The 20,943-nt window shown below is 48.3% G+C and overlaps 1 protein-coding gene across 3 annotated transcripts in view; it reads left to right on the forward strand.

Annotated features, from left to right (window-relative positions):
• Positions 1-987: 987 nt before the first annotated feature.
• Positions 988-20,943, forward strand: part of TNRC18 (trinucleotide repeat containing 18) — a 62,993-nt gene continuing 43,037 nt past the window's right edge. For 2 of the 3 annotated variants that reach the window (XM_083373157.1, XM_083373156.1), the window contains exons 1-3: positions 1,015-1,316; positions 17,808-17,933; positions 19,007-20,815. In XM_083373157.1, coding sequence (XP_083229283.1) covers positions 1,130-1,316; positions 17,808-17,933; positions 19,007-20,815 — 2,122 coding nt within the window. In that variant the 5' untranslated portion in view covers positions 1,015-1,129. Of the gene's footprint in view, positions 1,317-17,807; positions 17,934-19,006; positions 20,816-20,943 lie in introns of all 3 variants that reach the window. The other variant, XM_083373158.1, reaches the window with a different exon arrangement.

Here is a 20,943-nt window from a genome sequence, read left to right on the forward strand (position 1 = left end):
CCTGCATTTCACCGCCCGGGAACGAATATATTTCTCTCTCTAGAAAGGAAAAGCCAGTGAACACCCCCTCCTCCAAAAAAAACAAAAAAAAAAAACAACAAAAGCCAGGCAGCTGGGCAAGGGGAGGGGGCTCCCAGAAAGGCTAGGTGTTTCGGGAGGGGGCTCTCTGCCTTCCCCCAGAGAAAACCCCCCCCCCCGTCTTCTCCCTTTCCCGGGATGGATGGATGTGTGTGTGTCTGTCTGTCTGTCTCTCTGGCTGTTTTCTCTTTAAAAAAAAATCCAAGGGGAGGGGGCTCCCAGAAAGGCTAGGTGTTTGGGGAGGGGGCTCTCTGCCTTCCCCCAGAGAAAACCCCCCCCCCCCCGTCTTCTCCCTTTCCCGGGATGGATGGATGTGTGTGTGTCTGTCTGTCTGTCTCTCTGGCTGTTTTCTCTTTAAAAAAAAATCCAAGGGGAGGGGGCTCCCAGAAAGGCTAGGTGTTTGGGGAGGGGGCTCTCTGCCTTCCCCCAGAGAACCCCCCCCCCTTCCCCCTTTCCCGGGATGTATGTGTGTGTGTGTGTGTGTGTGTGCCTGTCTGTCTGTCTCTCTGGCTGTTTTCTCTTTAAAAAAAATCCAAGGGAAGGGGGCTCCCAGAAAGGCTAGGTGTTTGGGGAGGGGGCTCTCTGCCCTCCCCCAGAGAAAACACCCCCCCATCTTCCCCCTTTCCCGGGATGTATGTATATGTGTGTGTGTGTGTGTGTCTGTCTCTCTGGCTGTTTTCTCTTTAAAAAAAAAAATCCAAGGGGAGGGGGCTCCCAGAAAGGCTAGGTGTTTGGGGAGGGGGCTCTCTGCCCTCCCCCAGAGAACCTCCCCCTTCCCCTTTTCCCGGGATGTGTGTGTGTCTGTCTGTCTCTCTGGCTGTTTTCTCTTTTTTTTAAAAAAAAAAAAAACCCTTGCCGTCTCTCTGCGCCCCCCCCACTCCCCCACCCCCTTTTGCTCAGGCTCCTTGGCTGGAAGAGGACTCCAGGACCCCCAGGAGGATGGCTCCCCGATCCCCGCTGGCGCGCTCCGGACTCGGCCACCTTTAAGGCTGGGGCCGGCCCGAGGAAGAGGAGGAGGGGGGCGGCGGCGGCGGCGATCGGCCAGCGGAGGATGGATGGAAGAGACCCGGGGGCTCCCCGCGCCGTCCGCGCCCCCCCGCCGCTGCTCTCCGGGCTGGCCATGGAGAGCCCCGCCGGAGCTGCGCGCCTGGCTCCTTTGGCCACGCCGCCGCCGCCGCTGCCGCCGCCGCCGGGCAAATACCTCGCCGGCCCGGGCCTCCACCTCCACCCCCACCCGGGTGAGTCTGGCGGGGGGGGGGGGGGGCTTCTGGCGCTGGAAGAATGGGGGGGGGAGGAAGAGGAGGGCTGGAATCGCCCCTCTTAAGGTGGAGGGGGGAGCTCTTTCCCTTCAATCCCCCCCCTTTTTTATTTATTTTATTTTATTTTATTTTATTTATTTATGTTAAGGTGGGGGTGGACATGTTTTCCTTGAATCCCCCCCTTTTTATTTATTTTATTTTATTTTATTTTATTTATGTTAAGGTGGGGGTGGACATGTTTTCCTTGAATCCCCCCTTTTTAAGGTGGGGGTGGACATATTTTCCTTTAATCCCCCCCTTTTTATTTATTTTATTTTATTTTATTTATTTATGTTAAGGTAGGGGTGGACGTGTTTTCCTTGAATCCCCCCCTTTTTAAGGTAGGGGAGTGCACACCTTTTCACCCCCCCCTTTTTATTTTTATTGAAAAGTTTTAAAATACATTCTTGCGCTGGTAGAATTGGGGGGGGAGAGGAGGGCTTGAATCGCCCCTCTTAAGGTGGAGGGTGGAGCTCTTTCCCTTGAATCCCCCCTTTTTAAGGGGTGGTGGTGGACATATTTTCCTTTAATCCCCCCCTTTTTAAGGTGGGGGGGTGCACACCTTTTCATCCCCCCTTTTTATTTTTATTGAAGTTTTAAAATACATTTTTTAAAAAAACATACACTCCCTCCCCCTTTTTAAGGTGGGGTGCACACCTTTCCCTTCAATTTCCCCCCCCCCCCCCCCCCGTCGCCCGCAGAGGTAGACTTCACTTCCCGGGCCCATTTTCTGCACAAAACAGCCTTTCCCCCCCACACGCCCGCACGCACATAAAACAGACCTCCAGGTACCCCAAGAAACCCCAGCTGCACCCCTCCTTCGGCTGCCAAGGAGATTTAAGCCTGCTGTGCGGTAAAATTTGGAGGGTTGGCAGAGAAAATGCCAAATGCCGGAGGTGTCCATTCCAAGTAGAAATGGCTGTTTCTGTTTAGCCATCTGGGGCCACCCCTCCTCCCCCAACCTTGTTTGAGGGGGGGGGCGGTGCACAAACATTTAAAAAAACAAACAGAAAAAGACAGGAATGAGCTGATCTTTTCTTGGGGAGCAGCTGGGAAGCTCTCCTCGTTTCCCAAATCTTTCTGATATCCCTGAAGGAGAAAACCCCGAGTTCCATAGTGAACCTCATAAATCACATTTCTGTTGGGGACAAAGTTATTGTCAGCAGATAGATCCCTGGCTGGGGTAGAAAAATAATAATAATAATAATAATAATAATAATAATAATAATAATAATAATAATAATAATAATAATAATAATAATAATAATAATAATAATCTGTTTTTAACCAGGCAGGTAGCAGATGGTATATTCTTTCCCAATTTGCAGAGGGCAGGGGAAAAAAAATTCGTTTTGTTTTAAGATTTAAAGGAAGCGAGAACTTGAAAATGCTATTTTGGTGCCTATTTTGAGAAGCTGACACACGCTATTCAACTCTAAAGCCATCCCATTTCTATCTTGAGCTAAATGTCAGGGCTGGAACATCTGGTTTATGGCTTGTTTGTTTGTTTTTCCTGCATTTTTATTTATTTTTTCCTGGATTTTTCTATCCTGGCACATCCTATCCCTTGCTCCCCCCCCCCTCTTGATTGACTCCAGAATGAGTGCTGGAGAATTTGAAGCTGCTGTCGTCTCTTCTGCTAGAGTTTGGTTTGTAAAATAATGGTGTTACTGTGCTTGTCTGAGGATTTTAGATTTTTTTTTACCCATTCCCTTGTGGACTGAAAAAGCCTGACCTTTATTCTCTTCTGGTTCTAAGTATGCTTTGGCCAGCTGTTTATTTCTGCAAAGGGCTCTCCCAAACTTGCTTTTTTTTTTTTTTTTGCTCTTGTCAATTCCCCTCGCGGTCCAAGATCTTTGTCTAGTAAAGCCTTTTTGATTTTGATTTTAAATAAATGGATATGGGAAGCATAACAGGCAATCCTCAACTCACAACAGTTTGCTTAGGGAGCGTCAAACGTTACAACAGCCCTGAACAAAATGACTTATGACCATTTTTTTCCCCACGCACTTTAGGACCTCTGCAGCAGTCACATGGCCACTTGGCCATTGGCTCATATTTATGATATAATTTGAAAAAATAAATCGGGTGTGTGTGTGTTGGAATTCAAAAGGAGACAGTCTTTGTCGCTCTGCTGGTGTTTCCAAAGTTTTAACCCATACTTCAGAATTGCAAAAATGGCTAATGGATGGTTGAGCACAGTTTCTTTAAGCTGGTCTCATTCCTTCTTCTTCTTCTTCTTCTTCTTCTTCTTCTTCTTCTTCTTCTTCTTCTTCTTCTTCTTCTTCTTCTTCTTCTTCTTCTTCTTCTTCTTCTTCTTCTTCTTCTTTTTTCCCCTGTCCACCCTTGGAAAGAAAGTCTGTGGTAGAATCACTCTTCGTAGCAAAACTGTGTTTTTGTTTGTGAACCGACAAAGTTTTGAGAAACGTTCTTTAATATTGTATCTCATGCTCAAAGGACAAATGCTTGGGCAGCATTTAAAACAGCCAAACACATTCCTTTGTCTTTTGAATTGTTTATATGTCGCTGGGACCAAAGTTTTGAACAGGAATATCTGGTAAAGAAATAGCTGGCTTGGCTTGGCAAGTTCCTCATGATGACAAGTTAAAATTAACTCCTTTTTGGGGTGGCGGAGAGAAAAATGTCGGTGCCTCCTTATCCAAATAAAAGCTTTTAAAAAAAATTAAGTTGGAGAGCTGGTATGATATATTTTTAAAAAATATCTTGCTGTTGCGTTGTGTATATGTGCTAGGTACATGACTGGGGAATAAATGAATTGCCTTTTAATAAAATCAAAATATGAGCGTTGTGGGGTTCCCCCCCCCATGTCTGCGTGTGGATACATGCAATTCAGAATAGATGACAGAAATAGCTTGTCTTTCTGAGCTGAAAAGGGGAGGGCTTGTGTGTGTGTGTGTGTGTGTGTTGGGGGTTATGAATTAATGCACAGGCTAAAAGATTGGGAGACTGTCTATTGGAATGGATTTTACCTTCAGACACATATTTGTGGTTAAGGTTACTTTAGAGGCACGGTATAAAAGCCAGACACAGTCAGAAGTGTGGTGTATTAAGTAGGTGGGTGTGTATTTTTTTTTAAACAACTGCAGATGTTTAAAATCCTGTGCGGGTAAGAACAAAACTCTCTTTTTTTAAATGACAAGTATCTTTGTTTTTTTTACTTGAGGTGTAGGTTGATTTATTTTTCCCACCTTAACTGAAATAGCCTTTCTGAAGCCGTTCATTCTTTTCAAACTTGACTTTTTAAAAATATATAATTCTCAGCTCACCCACCCTTACCTGGAATGTCAGGTGTTCCATCCTGGAAGGAAAATAAATCATTTTTTTTTCTTCTCATCATCTGCCGATGTGGTTGGCAGGTCTTATGACTTTTCAGCCTTTTTCAAATGGGTTAAGAATCCTTTGGTGCATGTTTTTTTTTTTTATAAAAAAAATACAGATTCGTGAGCAGGTTTGCTTTTCATCCTCCCCCCCCCAAAAAAAAGGATTGGGGTGGGGTAGGCTGGAGCGAAGGATAAATCCTGGGTGGGAGAGAGGCGATGCAGAATTGACTTTAGGAGTTTGGTGGGGTGATAGGTCGTGAAACCTGCTTGGAAATTTTTGCAAAACCCGATTGCCAGCAGCAGTGAAAGAGGAAGTTTGCAGGAAAGATTTATTGGCTTCTGGAGCAGATGACATGGGCAGTTTTCCAGGTGCTAACAAAACTCAGGGGTGCCAAATGCACAGCTAAAGCTAAGCTCAAGAGCAAACATCATTTTATTCACACACACACACACACAGACACAGACACACACAAACCCTCTGCCCTCTTAGCACTGCCACTATGCTTTAAAAAAAAACATGACATCACTTTGCAGACTAGCTCAAATTGAGCCAGAATGGAGCTGTTTTAGCATTTAGGGGTTTTTTTTTAACATCAAGGTCTCCAAGCCATGTGTGTGTGTATATAGAGGCTGTTTCCAGATATGACGGCTTTGCATATTAACTGATTCTACCACTTGCCTGTCTTATGTTTTATGGAGTTCTGCCAGGGCTAGAGGGGTAGTCCTTGACTTACGACCACACTTGAGCCCAAACTTTCCGTGGCTAAGCGAGACATTTGTTTAAGTGAGTTTGGGCCCCGTTTTGAAGACCGTTCCGACCACCGTTGTTAAATGAATCGTTGCAGTTGTGCTGTTAGGGGAATCTGGCTTCCCCCCATTGACATTGCTTGTCAGAAGTTCACAAAAGGGGACCGCGTGACCCCGGGACGCTGCGACCGTCGTAAATATGAATCGGTTGCCAAGCGTCTGAATTTTGATCGTGTGACCCTGGGGGGGGGGAGGGGGGGAACGCTGCAAATGCTGTAAGTTTGCAAAATGCTCATGAGTTGCCTTTTCAGCGCCGTTGTCACTTTGAACGGTCTCTAAATGAACCGTTGTAAGTGGAGAATTAATTGCCCGTATTACAGTCCCCGAGTTTGCCTGGCTGGCTTTGCGGAGCCTGGCAGAACTTTCAGAATTTGCTCCTGAAGCTGGACAAAAGTAAGCCAACTTTAGAAAGCTTTAGGAATTTAATTGCAAATCAATGCTCCTGCTGGAACGTGGCCCTGCGTGCTGTGTTCCAGTGGGAAATTGATATTATTTATGCTCAGAAAATCTTCTACCCCTATCTCTGCTGTTCAGGAGCACAGACAGAAAACCACTTCTGACGTTCCCCAAAGGTTGCGAGTTTGCCTCCAACCTCTTTCCCCCCCCATCTTCTCCGTGATGGAAAAGTGCACCATTCATTGGTAGGGGGTGTGTGTGTCATTGGCTGACCTGGGTCATTGGGTTTACCTGCTAATGCAAATCTTGGCCAGTGTTAACCTTGGTTTGAGTCTGGGGAGGCATTGTGGGTGTGCTGCTGCACCTGTTGGATGGGAAGATGATGGGACTGCAGAAAGACACAGTCATTTAGGGCAGGGATCCCCAATCCCACCGGTCCCTGGACTGCAGAAAGACACAGTCATTTAGGGCAGGGATCCCCAATCCCACCGGTCCCTGGACTGCAGAAAGACACAGTCATTTAGGGCAGGGATCCCCAATCCCACCGGTCCCTGGACTGCAGAAAGACACAGTCATTTAGGGCAGGGATCCCCAATCCCACCGGTCCCTGGACTGCAGAAAGACACAGTCATTTAGGGCAGGGATCCCCAATCCCACCGGTCCCTGGATTGGTATCAGGCTGAAGCATGCCAGCAACCGGTCCGCACAAACAAGCAAAGCCCCATCCGTGGTATACAGGCAGTACACCTCGCGTTGATGTTACCTAGAAGTAACCCAGCTAAGAGAGCACCAGAGACCCCACTGTTATTATTATTTTTTCTCGCTTTGCTTCCTTCTTTGTCACCCTATTTCCTGCAACTTCCTCGACATTTTTTCACCAGCTGATTAAGAGAAAGGCAGAACGATGCCCTTCCCTTCCCAAACAAACAATGCAGCATGTTTCTCGTCCTCATTGTGCTGGGATGAAAGTGAAAGACAGCAATCCCCGCCATGCTCCAGTCTGCCTCCGAGAGCAATCTGCTGCTTAAATAAATAAATAAATAAAAGGCAAAGAAAGCTAGGTTGCTAGTCCTTATGGGGCTAGAGTTGCGCTTCAAAGCAATATTTTTTTTAAAAAAAAAGACGCTTTGGCATCCCTGCAGAATTTCAGCAGTACTGTTTGTATATCCTTGGATATTAGACCGTCTGAGAATTTTGATCTGTTTGTCTCAAGCTTCAGCTCCCGAATTGTTCTTTGGTCTGTGTTTCCCCTGACGATGTTCCCTAGTTCAGTTGCAGGCGAGGGTTATAAATATCGCACTTTGAGGATGGATTCTTTTTTTTTTTTCCAAACGACCGAACGGCTTAAAAAGCATGCATCGCTTTTTGCTCGCCTTGTCTTGATGGGGTATGTGCTATTTATGCGGCAAGTCTAGGTGGAGAAAATATACCTTGTCTTGGATCAGCCTATCAAATCTAACAGTTGACCTCTTTTTTTTTTTTAAACGTACGGCCCAGCCTATAAGGACTGAACTATTTTAAACCAGAGCTTTGCCAAGTGAACCTTGTTGCTAAACTTAGCAGCCGGGTTATTTCATTTGACGGGCTGGTGGGAGGGGGGATTCGAGATGGAGCAGAAGCAGGCTCCGCTAAGGCAGTATTTATTCTTAATGTTAACTTTTCAAGAAATGAAAAATGGCCTGCAATGAAAAACAGGCGATGCTTTATGTCAGAAGAACTTGAGCTGCTGTTGGAATTTCCCTTTCTGGAAACAGAGAGAGAGAGAGAGAGAAAACCGCCTTAGTTTGTAGAAGGGAATGAATTAAGACCTCTGCTCCTGGCCCAGCCTAATGGAGGTGATTGAGCAAGGTGCTAGTCCATAGGACTAGGGCTGGCTTTGTGCTTTTTGCACTGTCATAATATGGTTTTGGGCTTGGCAGGATGTGGCTTGCAAAACCAAGATAAGGCCCCTAGTGAAGGTGTAAGGCTGAAGGTATATCCTCTTCGCATTTAGACCTCATGCAAATTCACTAGTGGAAGTTGGGCAGGGTGTGGGAAAACAGGTCTTGCAAATTGTGTTAATATCAAGGATGACAGTTTGCTTAAAGCAGTGATTCTCAAACCTGAGCAGCTTTAAGCTGTGTGGACTTCAACTCCCAGAATTCCCCAGCCAGAATTCTTGGGGAAGGCGGGGGGGGGGGTTGAAGTCCAGGCAGCTTAAAGACCCACAGCCTAAGAAACAGCAGTTTTAAAAAAGCGTTGTGTGAGTTCAACCATTTATGGCATATTCAATGCAATGTTGCTTTCGTGCAAACGGCTCTTGGTAAAACTGGATCAGATGAGCACGCCCTACCTTGCAATTTGGACTGTACTTCTTCAGACAATTTGAAGGTGAGGTTCCCAAGTGTGAATTTTTGTAAGTGGCAAACATGAAATCATAAAAAAAGCAAATTGCTTTCTGCTGCCCTTGAAGAAATAGCAGGAGAAAGGTGGTGGGATTTTTTTTTGCTGGAACCAGAGAGCATGGAATTGTTTCTTCCAGAAGAAAGAACCCAAATCTATATGTATAAAATATTTTTTCCCCCCAGCTGCAGGCTGAAATGGTGCAGCTGGCTTCTTTCTGTCCTTCAGCTAATCTGTCCTTGGCCTTGAGAATCTGATTAGATGGTGGGAGACGACATGCTTCCTCTGTCAGGGTCCCAGAATCAAATCCTGGCAATGCACTGGCGCAGAAAAACCTTTGTATATTATTCCAAAGACCCCTGCTATTCCTCCATTTACTAAGAAAGCATTCTGGAGCATAACCAGTGGAGGAGGAGGAGGAGGAGGAGGAGGAGGAGGAGGAGGAGGAGGAGGAGGAGGAGGAGGAGGAGGAAGCTAAACACTCTGAACTGCAGTTAGTGGCCAGATGCTGTCTGAATTATTTTCAGGTAGACAAATAGAAAAACAATGTGGGGACTGTTAAGTCTCAAAAGACTACAAAAAGAGTTGTGTTGTATAGCCTCCCGTAGGAAGTCTGCTGGTGAGAGCTATGTTTTCCTTGTATGTTTAATTTGAATGTGTGGTTTGTTGTTTTTTTTTTTTAAAAAATTTAGTAGGGGAATGCAAACAGCTACCAGACGGACACACACAATCACAAATAGTTGTGGCTATACAGAAAAAGGTCTGCCTACATTGGTAGGGATTAAAATGGAAGGAAGGAAGGAAGGAAGGAAGGAAGGAAGGAAGGAAGGAAGGAAGGAAGGAAGGAAGGAAGGAAGGAAGGAAAGAGACACGAGGAAGGGAGAAAGGAAAGAGGGAAGGAAAATGTTCATGTAATATCAGTCTAGAATCAATTTGGTCCTTAAAGCTTATCTAGTCCAGTTTTTCTCAACTGTGGCAACTTGAAGATTGTGGACTTCAATTCCCAGAATTCCCTAGCCAACCAAATTCCCTGGCTGGGAATTCTGGAAGTTGAAGACCACACCTCTTCAAGTGGGCAAGCTTGAGAAAGGCTGCTCCAGATGGAAGCGTATGGCTTCAGCTTCTCATTTTAAGACGCTTCCCAAGCAAGATAACAGACTCTGTCATCTGAATCGATTCCTCGGTGCTAGGCGGAGAAAGTTGGAGATGACTGTTGGAAGGGATGCCCAGTGCCTTCCAAACCTTTCCCCTGGATGCTCGGTTTCTGCTTTTGGAGCAAGGAAGCGGTGCCCAATGGTTGCTTCACAATCAGCTGGGAGAAGGCAGGCGATGTGGTTGAGGAAGCCTTGGTAGCCTTCCTTTTGCTAGGAAGAAGATTGTGGATGTTGGTGGAGGATAAATTTGGCAAGCTCGGCCTGTCTGAGAGCAGATGGGTTGCCAGCCCTTCTGGTTGCAGATGGGAATTTCCCATTGCATCAGTTCTTCTTGCGCAACCTTCCCGGAATAACTAGGCAGGCTTGTCTCTATTTCAGCTGGTGTTTAATTAAAGCAGGGGCACCTTCAGAGGTGGGTGTGGCTGTTTGGTCACTCACATGAGCTCCGTTTGGCTGGGTTCCCACCTCAATGCAAAGCAGGCGTGTGGCTCGCCGTGCAAAAACTCAATCATGGGTGAGCTGGGCAGAGAAACCCTGGCGAATGGCTTGGCGTGCGGTGTGAAGCCTTGCCAGTTCCATAAACCAGAGCTTTGGGGGGAAATGGATGAGTTGGGTTGGCAGCTTTGGAAGATCCGGTGGGTTCCTGGAGATCTGGACTAGACTGTCAACATAGGGGAAGGTGAGGAAGAGCACGTGTGGGGTGGCGAGGAAAAACAGTTCTGAGATCAATGGGAGCTGAGGGTCTCATCAGAAGTTAGAAGTCAGAAGGTGAATCTCACCAAGTTCGTGTGAATCTCACCAAGTTTCTGTATCTACCAAGAAGGAAAGGATGGCTTTTAAGAGGACTTTCTCTTAGGACAGGTGTGCCTGGCTGAGGAATTCTGGGAGTTGAAGACCACAAGTCACAAAGGGGCCATGTTTGAAGACCCCTGTGTTAGGACTTCCTCCTTCGCAGTGGAGGTTCTTGGGACGCTAGGACAATCTTCTCCGAACTCAGAATGTAGGGTTGTTTTGCATGAAGAAATGACAGGTGTGGCTCTCCAGGCGTTCCCAGCATCCTTGACTCTTAGTCATCCTGGGCCAAGGTGCCTACTCTTTGTAGTAAGTTGTGTGGACCTCAGGAGTACAGTGCCAGCTTGGAATGTTGATGATCTAATGCTCAGGTTTTGTAACTGTAGATTAAAGGTAGCTGTTACAGCCCGCGAGGGTTTTGGATCACAACTTCCAACAACATTGACCTGTTAGGTTAATAGGTGTTGTAGTCCCACCCATTTCTGTGGGAAAGAGGTTTTCAAGGATCCACAGGGAGATGGGGTCTCTCGGGAAGAGGTGACACGAATTGCAGCCACAGTTGTCTTTTCCACGTTGTGCAGTAAAATATAATTTAATGGCACATTTTGTGGAAGAAACACAGGTAGTCCTCCTAGCTACAATTGAGGCTAAATTTTCTGCTGCTAAGTGAGACATTGAGAAGACTTTTGCTTCATATTATGACATTTCTTAACCCAGTTGTTAAGTTAAGTCACCCGATTGTTAAGGGAATCCAGCTTTTTGACTTTGCAAAAGGGGATCACATGAACCCAGGATGCTGCACGACCGTCATAAATATGAGCCAGTTGCCAAATGTCTGAATTTTGATCTCGTGACTGCAAGGCTTGCGAGTGTGAAAAATAGCTATAAATCATCCTTTTTTTCAGGGCTGTTGTAAATCATCTTTTTCAGGGCTGTTGTCTACTTAAGGTTGGCTAGAGTTCAACTCCCAGAATTCCCCAGCCAGCATAGCATAGCACAGCACAGCTGGCTGGGGTATTCTGGGAGTTGAAGTCCACCCAAGCGGACAAGGTGGGGAAGCAGTGTCTTAGACAGAAACTTGGCTGTGACTTTTTTTGGGAGGAACAGATCTTTTTAAGAGTGTGATTTCTACAAAGTGGTCACGCTGGTATTAAAAAAAACAACAAAACACCGCCCGGTTAGTTTCCTAAACTTCTCCTAAGGGGTTGCAAGCTACCTGTCTGTTTTCCTTTGTGGATTTCTGATCCATGATCCAAAGATTTCCAGCTATTGGACTGCCCTTCTATCCTGCAGAAGCCATGCGCTGCGCATCGCATGTTTTCTTGCACGCCACTTCCCCTTCTGATGATTGCAACCTTACGGCATCATTGCTGCCACATAAGCAGGATTTTGCGCTCTCTCTCTCTCCCTCCCTCCCTCTCCTCACACTCCAGTCTCCACCCTTTCGCCAGCCTTGCCAACTGCTTAAAGATGCCTTTTTAGCCGATTAACTCTTCTGGGTTTAAAATGATTAAGCAATTAAGCAATTACCTTTATTGTGTTTACATCTTGCCCTTTCTCCAAAGAGGAGCACAGGGGAGCATATTATATACGAAGGTGGTAATTGCTTACCTGGATCTTGCGATGTAGGCCGGGTGGAGATAGGGGAACTGGGGTGGGGGAGACATGAATTGGCCAAGCTGGGGAGGGGGGCTTAAGCTTGGCACCACGAAGCATTCAGCTTAGAGACAGTCCAGGAGGGGCTTTAAAATTTGGGTGGGGGGGAAAAAAGGAAAGCAACCTTGGTTATCCTTAACCGTTCCCTGAAATTTAGCCTGTCCTGTTATTGGTTCGATGGGAGAATAAATTAATGGATGTATTACTGCATTACACGTGTGATTTTTAAAAAAAAAATATTTTCAGAACTCTATTTTGGTCTGACTGGCTTGCTTTGTATGGTGTATTGGTGTATTTAAAATTAATTTTTATGAGGATGGGTGTGTAGATTTCCCCAGGTGTTGCCAACGAACTTGGCGGTCTCAAAGGTTAAGACTTGTGTGCCAACACAGGACTGTTTACCTTTTATGTTCTTTTTTTTTCTGGAAGAGTTTTTGTTTAACGGAGAGCTGGCTGATTAGTAATCATCGTTAACAGCCCTGCGGCATTTCATATTACGCAACAACATCTACTTATCTTACATCCTCGGGAGGGGCTGGATACGTAGACAAAAATGCCAAACCCAGTCTAAACATCTGGCTGACTGCGTGATCAACCATAATAATACATCTATGGGTCGCCTGGCTCCCAGTAACACTGATTAGCCAGGAGGTTGAATGGAATCTTCACTTTTATAGTCTGGCCAATAAGGACTAGAATCTTTTTTTTTTTCTTTTAGAGGAGAGGCTAAACTTTCAAAGAGCTGCTACCAAATCAAAAGCTGACATGCAGGGGGAGGACCCCTTGCGTGACTTCTTTTTGTTGTTATTGTTTAAATGCCTATGCCACCCGACTCCCAGCACCTCTGGGTGGTTTTAAAATTATTCAAAACACGAAAAGCGAGAAATGAGAGAGAGAGAGAAAAAAGGAAGGGTAGAGAGGGCAGAATAATAAACGAGGCAGAAGCGAAAGATAAACAAACTAGGTTAAAAAGAGGCAACCCCATGGACTACAGCACCCAGGATCCCCCCCCATCCCCCCTCTCTCTGGGGTTCCCCTGACATGGACTCAGAGGACCCTGTTACACAATAGGTCAGCACTATCTGTTTTGGGGCATCCCAAAACTACAGTCTGGAGAGCTTTCCCATTGACACAGGGGTCTAGCGCGCCTCTCATGTTGAGTCCTAATCCTATCGAGGATTGACCAGGTTTTCCTTCCCTCGCAAGCAGGGGTCTCCAAACTTGGGCCACTTTAAGACTTGTGGACTTCAACTCCCAGAATTCCTCAGCCAGCCAGGGCTCGGCTGGCTGAGGAATTCTGGGAGTCGAAGACGACAAGTCTTAAAAGTTGCCCAAGTTGGAAGCCCCTTGCTCTAATCTATTCTAGCCAGCCACCACAACCCATAAAAAAGGCCGCCCACAACCAAGCGCCACGTAAAGCACACACTCTGGGGAGAGAGAGGTTCCCTGAAGGGCTGGCTGAGGAATTCTGGGAGTTGAAGTCCACAAGTCTTAAAAGTTGCCCAAGTTTGAAGAGTCCTGATCAAGAGGGATTCAAAAGCTGTTTACTGCAGGCCATTAGTGCAGGTTCGAGTCCCACCAGGCTCAAGGTTGACTCAGCCTTCCATCCTTCCGAGGTAGGTAAAATGAGGACCCAGATTGTTGGGGGGGCAATTAAGCTGACTTTGTAATAATGCCGCTTGGGGGGTGTGTGAAAGCCCTAATAAGCAGGCCTATACATAGAATGAAGGCTACTGCTAAGCTTGTAAGCCGCCCTGAGTCTTCGGAGAAGGGCGGGATATAAATGGAATTAAAATAAAAAAAAATAAATAAAAATTGGTGCCCGGCTTCTGAGCCCAACCCAAGAAAAACAGCTAACATTCGGCTCTCTTGTTTCCCAAATCTCCAAGGGCAGGGCTTTGTTGTTAATTTTTTTCCTTTTCTTAATTGTTGACTCATTGTCAAGAGGTTAAACGTCAAGCCACCGCAGAACTCGGCAGGAGGAAAGAGAGTTGTAGGATCGGGTCCGGCAAGGAAGACCGGGAGGAAAGCGAAGTCAGGGGCTCCCGAGGCCTCTCTGAATCCTGCCCCCCAATTCTGAGACCCCCTTGGAGTCAAACCTACGGGTTAGTCCTCCGCGGACAACCACAGTTCAGCCCAAATTTTCTGTCGCTAAGCAAGACAGTTGTGAAGTGAACTTTGCCTCATTTTTACACCCTTTCTTCCCACGGAGGTTCTGCCAATCGCTGTCGTCGTTAAATTGCTCACACCGTTACTAACTGGATCCGGATTCCCCCCCGTTGATGGTCGCAAAAGGGGATCAGGTCACACACACACACACACACACACACACACACACACACACCCCGGGATGCTGCCACCGTCATAAATACGAATCCGTTGCCGAGTGTCGGAATTTTGATCAATTTTTTGATCAATTTTGAATTTTGACCAATTTTGAATTTTGAATTTTGACCCTGGGGGATGCTGCAAGGATAATGTGAAAAATGGTCCCGAGTCACTTTTTTCAGTGGCGGTGTGACTCCCAAACGGTCACTTAAACGCATTGTTGTAAGGCGAGGACTGCCGGTATGCCTTAACGCAGAGGTTCCCGACCTTTTGGGCACCAGAGACCGGTTCCGTGGAGAGAGGTGTGTTGTTGTTTTTTTTGTGGACCGGAAGGGGCGTGGTTTTGTGTGCTGCTTGCATCCCGCGGATGGGGCTTTGCTTGTTTGTGCGGACCGGTTGCTGGCCTGCCGTGGCTCGGTACTGGGGTTGGAGACCCCTGCCTTAACGCTTCGGACCATGCACGTTCTCATTGGTTGTCTTAACTTTTCTTAACTTTTGCAAGGATCTCTCTCTCTCTCTCTCTCTCTCTCTCTCTCTCTCTCTCTCTCTCTCTCTCTCTCTCTCTCTCTCTCTCTCTCTCTCTCTCTCTCTCTTAAAGCTTCTTCACCGTAGGGTTGAGAATCCCTTCCCAATGTCTCTTTATGGATGGTTTTGAGCTGGGGTGAGGATTGGAAGTGACAGAGGGGGTGCAGCTCCTGCTTAGATTGTTTTGTCTATCCCACATTTGCTCATCCTATGAAGCCACCCTGGCTCCTGTCATTTCTGCGTCTGGAATAATCAGCTTCCTGGTTCCTCCCTCGGAGTGGAAGGGGAACACAGAAAGCCAGAAGAACTACTGCGCTGTAGAAAGGGAAATGAAACAACTGGTGTAGAAATGGCACATTTTGTCCCTTGAGGGAAGGAGGGTTTATCGTTGTGTTGCACAACCTGTCAGTTAGAACAATTAACCAGTGGAACAACCTGCCTCTGGAAGTTGTGAATGCTCCAACCCTGGAGATTTTCAAGAAGAGATTGGACAACCATTTGTCTGAAATGGTGTTTCCTGCCTGAGCAGGGGGTTGGACTAGATGACCTCCAAGGTCCCTTTCAACGCTATGATGATGATGATGATGATGATGATGATGCACAGTCAACCAGATGTTCAGACTGGATTTGGCATTTTTGTCTACCTATCGAGTCCTTACCAAGGACCTGGGATAGGCAGATGTGCATGTTTGATGGTATTATAGATATCGTCGCAGGATGGAAGCAGTTCCTAGTAAGGCTGCCTTTTTAGGAATTTATTATTATTATTATTATTATTATTATTATTATTATTATTATTATTATTATTATTATTATTATTATTATTTTATTACTACTACTATTACTACTACTACTACTACTACTACTACTACCCAGGTGAAATTTGGGAAGGCTGTTTTTCAGCTACAGCAGGCGCGTGCAACCTTGGCAATTTTAAGACCTGCGGATTTCAGTTCCCAGAATTCCCACAGGCAGGTCTTCAGAGTTACCAAAATGGGACACCTTTGATCTACAAACATGCTTTTGCACATCTTTGTTGTTTTCAGAAGAAAAGTGGAATTTTCTTTTTTTCTTTTTCTTTTTTTCCCCTCTTGGCCAGAGGAAGACCTTCAACCTATATTCTAAATCTGATCTGGCCAGCCGGTTGGCTGACTTTCTTTGGAAGTTCACAAAATCTGGTGGTTTTGTTTATTTTTTTTATAAAGGTGAAGAACGTATCTAAAACTCTTTCTTCCTCCTATTTTTCCCCCACAACAACCCTGTGAGGTGGATTGGGCTGAGAGGGAGGGACTGGCCCAGAGCCGCCCATCTATCTTTCACGCCTAAGGTGGGACTAGAACTCACCGTCTCCTGGTGATTGGCCCAGAGTCACTCAGCTGGCTTTCTCACCTAAGGCAGGATTAGAACTCACCGTCTCCAGGTGATTGGCCCAGAGTCACCCAGCCAGCTTTCATGCCTAAGGTGGGACTAGAACCCACCGTCTCCTGGTGATTGGCCCATAGTCACCCAGCCAGCTTTCACGCCTAAAGTGGGACTAGAACTCACCGTCTCCTGGTGATTGGCCCAGAGTCACTCAGCTGGCTTTCTCACCTAAGGCAGGATTAGAACTCACCGTCTCCAGGTGATTGGCCCAGAGTCACCCAGCCAGCTTTCATGCCTAAGGTGGGACTAGAACCCACCGTCTCCTGGTGATCGGCTCAAAGTCACCCAGCCGGCTTTCACGCCTAAGGCGGGACTAGAACTCACCGTCTCCTGGTGATCGGCTCAAAGTCACCCAGCCGGCTTTCACGCCTAAGGCGGGACTAGAACTCACCGTCTCCTGGTGATCGGCTCAAAGTCACCCAGCCGGCTTTCACGCCTAAGGCGGGACTAGAACTCACCGTCTCCAGGTGATTGGCCCAGAGTCACCCAGCCAGCTTTCACGCCTAAGGTGGGACTAGAACTCACCGTCTCCTGGTGATTGGCCCGAGGTCACCCAGGCTAAAACTGAGGTCTCCCATTTTTGGGGGGCAAGATGTCTTAACCTGAGGGCCTTTAATTTTTTAAAAATTTAATTTTTACCTTCTTATTTCCTTTTCTTTCCCTTGCAACCTGGAGGGTTGTCAAAACGGTGACATTTCCCCTTTCTCTGAATTGCACAACGATTGCCTTCCTGGCACCCACGGCTTTGCGGGTTGGGTTGTGAGGCCGCAACTTGGCCGAGTCGAAGGTCCCCCTCTTATCAGACCCCCCAAAGGCGTCCTTCTCTCGTCCTCCCCCCGGGGGGACTTCCTCCCCCCTCCCCACATGACTTTGACCGCCAAGCCCATCGTTTCGGAGCCTGTCTCGGCTTTCAGGATTCCCAAACCCCTGATGCTCTGCTAGATGGCAACGGAATCGCCCAGCATCTGCGAACGCCATTTCCTCAACTGGGGGGGGCGGCTGGGGGTGTCAGCGGCCGCCCAAGACTGGGAGTTGATGAAGAAGCCGGACGTTGGGCTTTTGGCTTCCGTTCAGTGGCCACCAGCTGGTCCAGGGGTCTTCAAACGTGGCCCTTTTATGACTTGTGGACTTCAACTCCCAGAATTCCTCAGCCAGGCAAGCTGGCTGAGGAATTCTGGGAGTTGAAGTCCACAAGTCATAAAAGGGCCAAGTTTGAAGACCCCTGAGCTGGTCTGTGTGGCCAAATAAATTGCAGAAGGAATTGTGGAAGCTGTTTGATCTTCCTTTCTCCGCCACTTTCAGGAATTTGGGGTGGGGGTTTTGTTTTGAGGGGGTAACGTTGCTAACTGTCAACTCGGCTCATTTTTGTCAGGGTTCCCGCCCCTCCCCCCTCACATTTTGGACAAAAGGAACGGAGGGAGGGAAGAAGGCAGCATCAGCAGGAAAGTTTTTCTTCCTTAATGGAACTTTTTTTTAAAAAAAATTACATTTAAAAGAAAACAAGGGGAAAAAAGAGAGGACCTTAGAGTGGGGGGGGGAAGGGAAAGGGCAGGGAGGAAGCAACGTGGGGGGGGGAAAGCCCTTTGAATCCTGAGCTGATCGGTGAATTTTTTTTTCTTCCTTTTCAGGTTTCTCCCACTTGCCAAGCGGTCTCTACCCCTCATACATTCCTTTGAGTCACCTGGAACCCCACAGCAGCGGGACCCCCTTACTTGCTCAGTTGAATCAGCACAGCCTCTTCGAGACCCCAAAAGGTTACTTATTTTATTTATTTATTTATTTTTTTATACCGCCCTTCTCCCTTCTTCCCTCCCTCCCTGCATTCCTCCCCTCTTCTCATTTCCATCTTCCTTCCTTCCTCCCTGCCTCCCTCCCTCCCTCCCTCTATTCCTTCTTCCCTCTTCCCTCTTCTCATTCCCATCTCCTCCCTCCCTCCCTCCCTCCCTCCCTCTATTCCTTTTCCCTCTTCCCTCTTCTCATTCCCATCTCCTCCCTCCCTCCCTCTTTTCATTTCCACCTTCCTTCCTTCCTCCCTCCCTCCCTCCCTCCCTCTTTTCATTTCCACCTTCCTTCCTTCCTTCCTTCCTTCCTTCCTTCCTCCCTCCCTCCCTCCCTATATTCCTTCTTCCCTCTTCCCTCTTCTCATTTCCATCTCCTTCCTTCCTTCCTTCCTTCCTTCCTTCCTTCCTTCCTTCCTTCCTTCCTTCCTTCCTTCCTTCCTCCATTCCTCCCCTCTTCTCATTTCCATCTCCTCCCTCCCTCCCTCCTTCCCTCCCTCTTTTCATTTCCATCTTCCTTCCTTCCTTCCTTCCTTCCTTCCTTCCTTCCTTCCTTCCTTCCTCCCTCCCTCCCTCCCTCCCTCCCTCCCTCCCTCCGTCCCTCCCTTCCCTCTTCTCATTTCCATCTCCTCCCTCCCTCTTTTCATTTCCTTCCTTCCTTCCTTCCTTCCTTCCTTCCTTCCTTCCTTCCTTCCTTCCTTCCTTCCTCCCTTCCTTCCTTCCTTCCCTCTTCTCATTTCCATCTCCTCCCTCCCTCCCTCCCTCTTTTCATTTCCATCTTCCTTCCTTCCTTCCTTCCTTCCTTCCTCCCTCCCTCCCTCCCTCCCTCCCTCCCTCTCTCCCTCCCTCCCTCACCATTTTGCCTGCAAATTAGAGGTTGAAACCATCTGTTCCAAGGTCAAACAGCATCTAGTAAGGTTCCATCTGAATTGGCACCTTTTAAGGCCAGCACACTTCATCCTTGAAATGTTTTGTACACTTGGATTTGTGTGGCCAAGAGAATTGACCTCCCTCTGCTGTTTCCCCCCGCCCCCCCCTTTGATTTGCAGATGGATTTTACCTTGCTGGGCACGCGGGACAAGCTGCCTTGCACCCCCAGGCCACCCCGTCCAGGGCAGTCCCCAACCCCACCTCGAGCAGCCTGCTCCACGAAAAGGACTTTGGGCACCCCCACAGGACCTCCAAGGACGGCCCGAAAGAGCTCGGTGGGAAGGACCGGTCTTACCGCGGCGATCTGTCCTTGTCCCTGTCCAAGAAGGAAGCCAAGCTGCGCGAGGAGTCGCGGCCTCACAGCGTGGTGGATCTCACCCAGGACACCAAGCCGGACAACGAGAGGAAAACGAGCGGATTTGAAAAGGCCGTTAAGGTTGGGGAACGCTTGTCTCCCTTCCTGGCGGAACACTTGCCCAACCGGGGGGTCTTCAGCGGAGAACCAAAGTCCAAAAACCCACTTCAGACCTCTTCTCTCAGCAACTGCAACACAGCCGGAAGCGCCCAGGGCTCGGAGCTGGACCACTGTCCCAAGGATCTCAGCAGACATGACGAGAATGTGAGGCCTCCTCCTTACGTCTTCTCCGACCGGTTGAAGAAAGTCGACTCGGCGGTGAGTTCGGTTGCCAACATGCACGCGGCCTGTAGTTGCCCTTCTCCGGCTCAGCCAGGGAAGCTGCCCCCGCCCTCGGCCTTCCCTCCCCAGCCGATCCATCCCAACATGTACACCATCTTCCCCTTGACCAAGGAGTCCGGGAGGGAACACAAGGTCATCGCGCCCACCTTCATGCCTTCCCTCGAGGCTTATGACGAGAGGAAAGGCCCCATTCAGATAGCCTCCCAAGCCCGGGACAACACCAAACTGAAGGAGAAGGAGGCCCCTGCTGCCAACCGAGTGGGGGTCCTCCAGGCGGTGCCCAAGAGGTGTCTGGCTGATGCTTCTCGCAACCTTTTGGCCCAAGAGTTCTCCATCCACGGAGAGGCCAAGCGGATGGAGGTCTTACGGGAGAAAAGTTCGGTCATCAGGGCCAACTCCATGGTCCTGAAGAAACAGGGGGCTTCAGACAGCTTCTTGAACAGGCCGAGATTACGTTCCCCCGAGAACAGGGACTTCCTCCCTCTGAAGGACTTGCCCAAAGGTGGCTTGGAGGCAGAACGTCACTCCTGCGAGCGGGACCGGTTTCCAAGACCTGGCTGCAAAGAAGCGGTGAAGATCTACGGCACTTTGGACACCTCGCCCTCGTCCTCTTCCTCCCGGCAGCATTTAGATCCCAACCAACCGTTGAAGCCTCCTGAACAAAAATGGAAGCCTTTTGAAATGGGCAACTTTGCCACCACCCAGATGGCTGTTCTGGCTGCCCAACACAACCATGCCAACCGGGTGGAGGAGGAAGTCAAGAAGAACTACTTGGAGCCCAGCAACCTACAGAGGTCCTCAGTCGTGGGAGCCCGGAGCGTGGCGGACAGCCTCCACCCTCCTCCGTCGCACGGGGAAGGGTCGGCCATGCAAAGCCTCATCAAGTACAGCGGTAGCTTTGCTAAGGAGGCATCATCACGGCAGGGGGCTGGCAAGAAAAGCCCTTTTGGAGGCCTGGGCAACATGAAGTTGGACCCTGGCCGACAGCCTTCTCCCAAAGTCCAGCAGCTGGTATCCCACCAAGCTGGCAAGCAGCTGAAGAAGGAGCCGGAACGACCGGAAAGCGCCAAATCTTTCGGCCGAGAGAGCATCGGGTCTCAAGGAGAGGTGGAAGTCAGACATCTCCCCGTTGGCATCGCAGTGGCAGTGGCCCGTCAGAAGGACAACAGCAGTGGCGGAAAGCTGGGGCTCGTGGACCGCGATCGCTCCCTCTCCTTGAGTAATGTGAAAGGTAGGCTGGTGGGCAGGGAAGCGCCGAGCTCTGGATGGGACAGGGGCAAGTGCTGGATTGGCGGTAGTGATGAGGGCGTTATGGGAATTGAAGTCCTCCTCAATAAGCTGGGAAGGTTAGCTAAGAGG

This window comes from Vipera ursinii, assembly GCF_947247035.1.
Source record: "Vipera ursinii genome assembly, chromosome: 13".
Taxonomy (NCBI): domain Eukaryota; kingdom Metazoa; phylum Chordata; class Lepidosauria; order Squamata; family Viperidae; genus Vipera; species Vipera ursinii.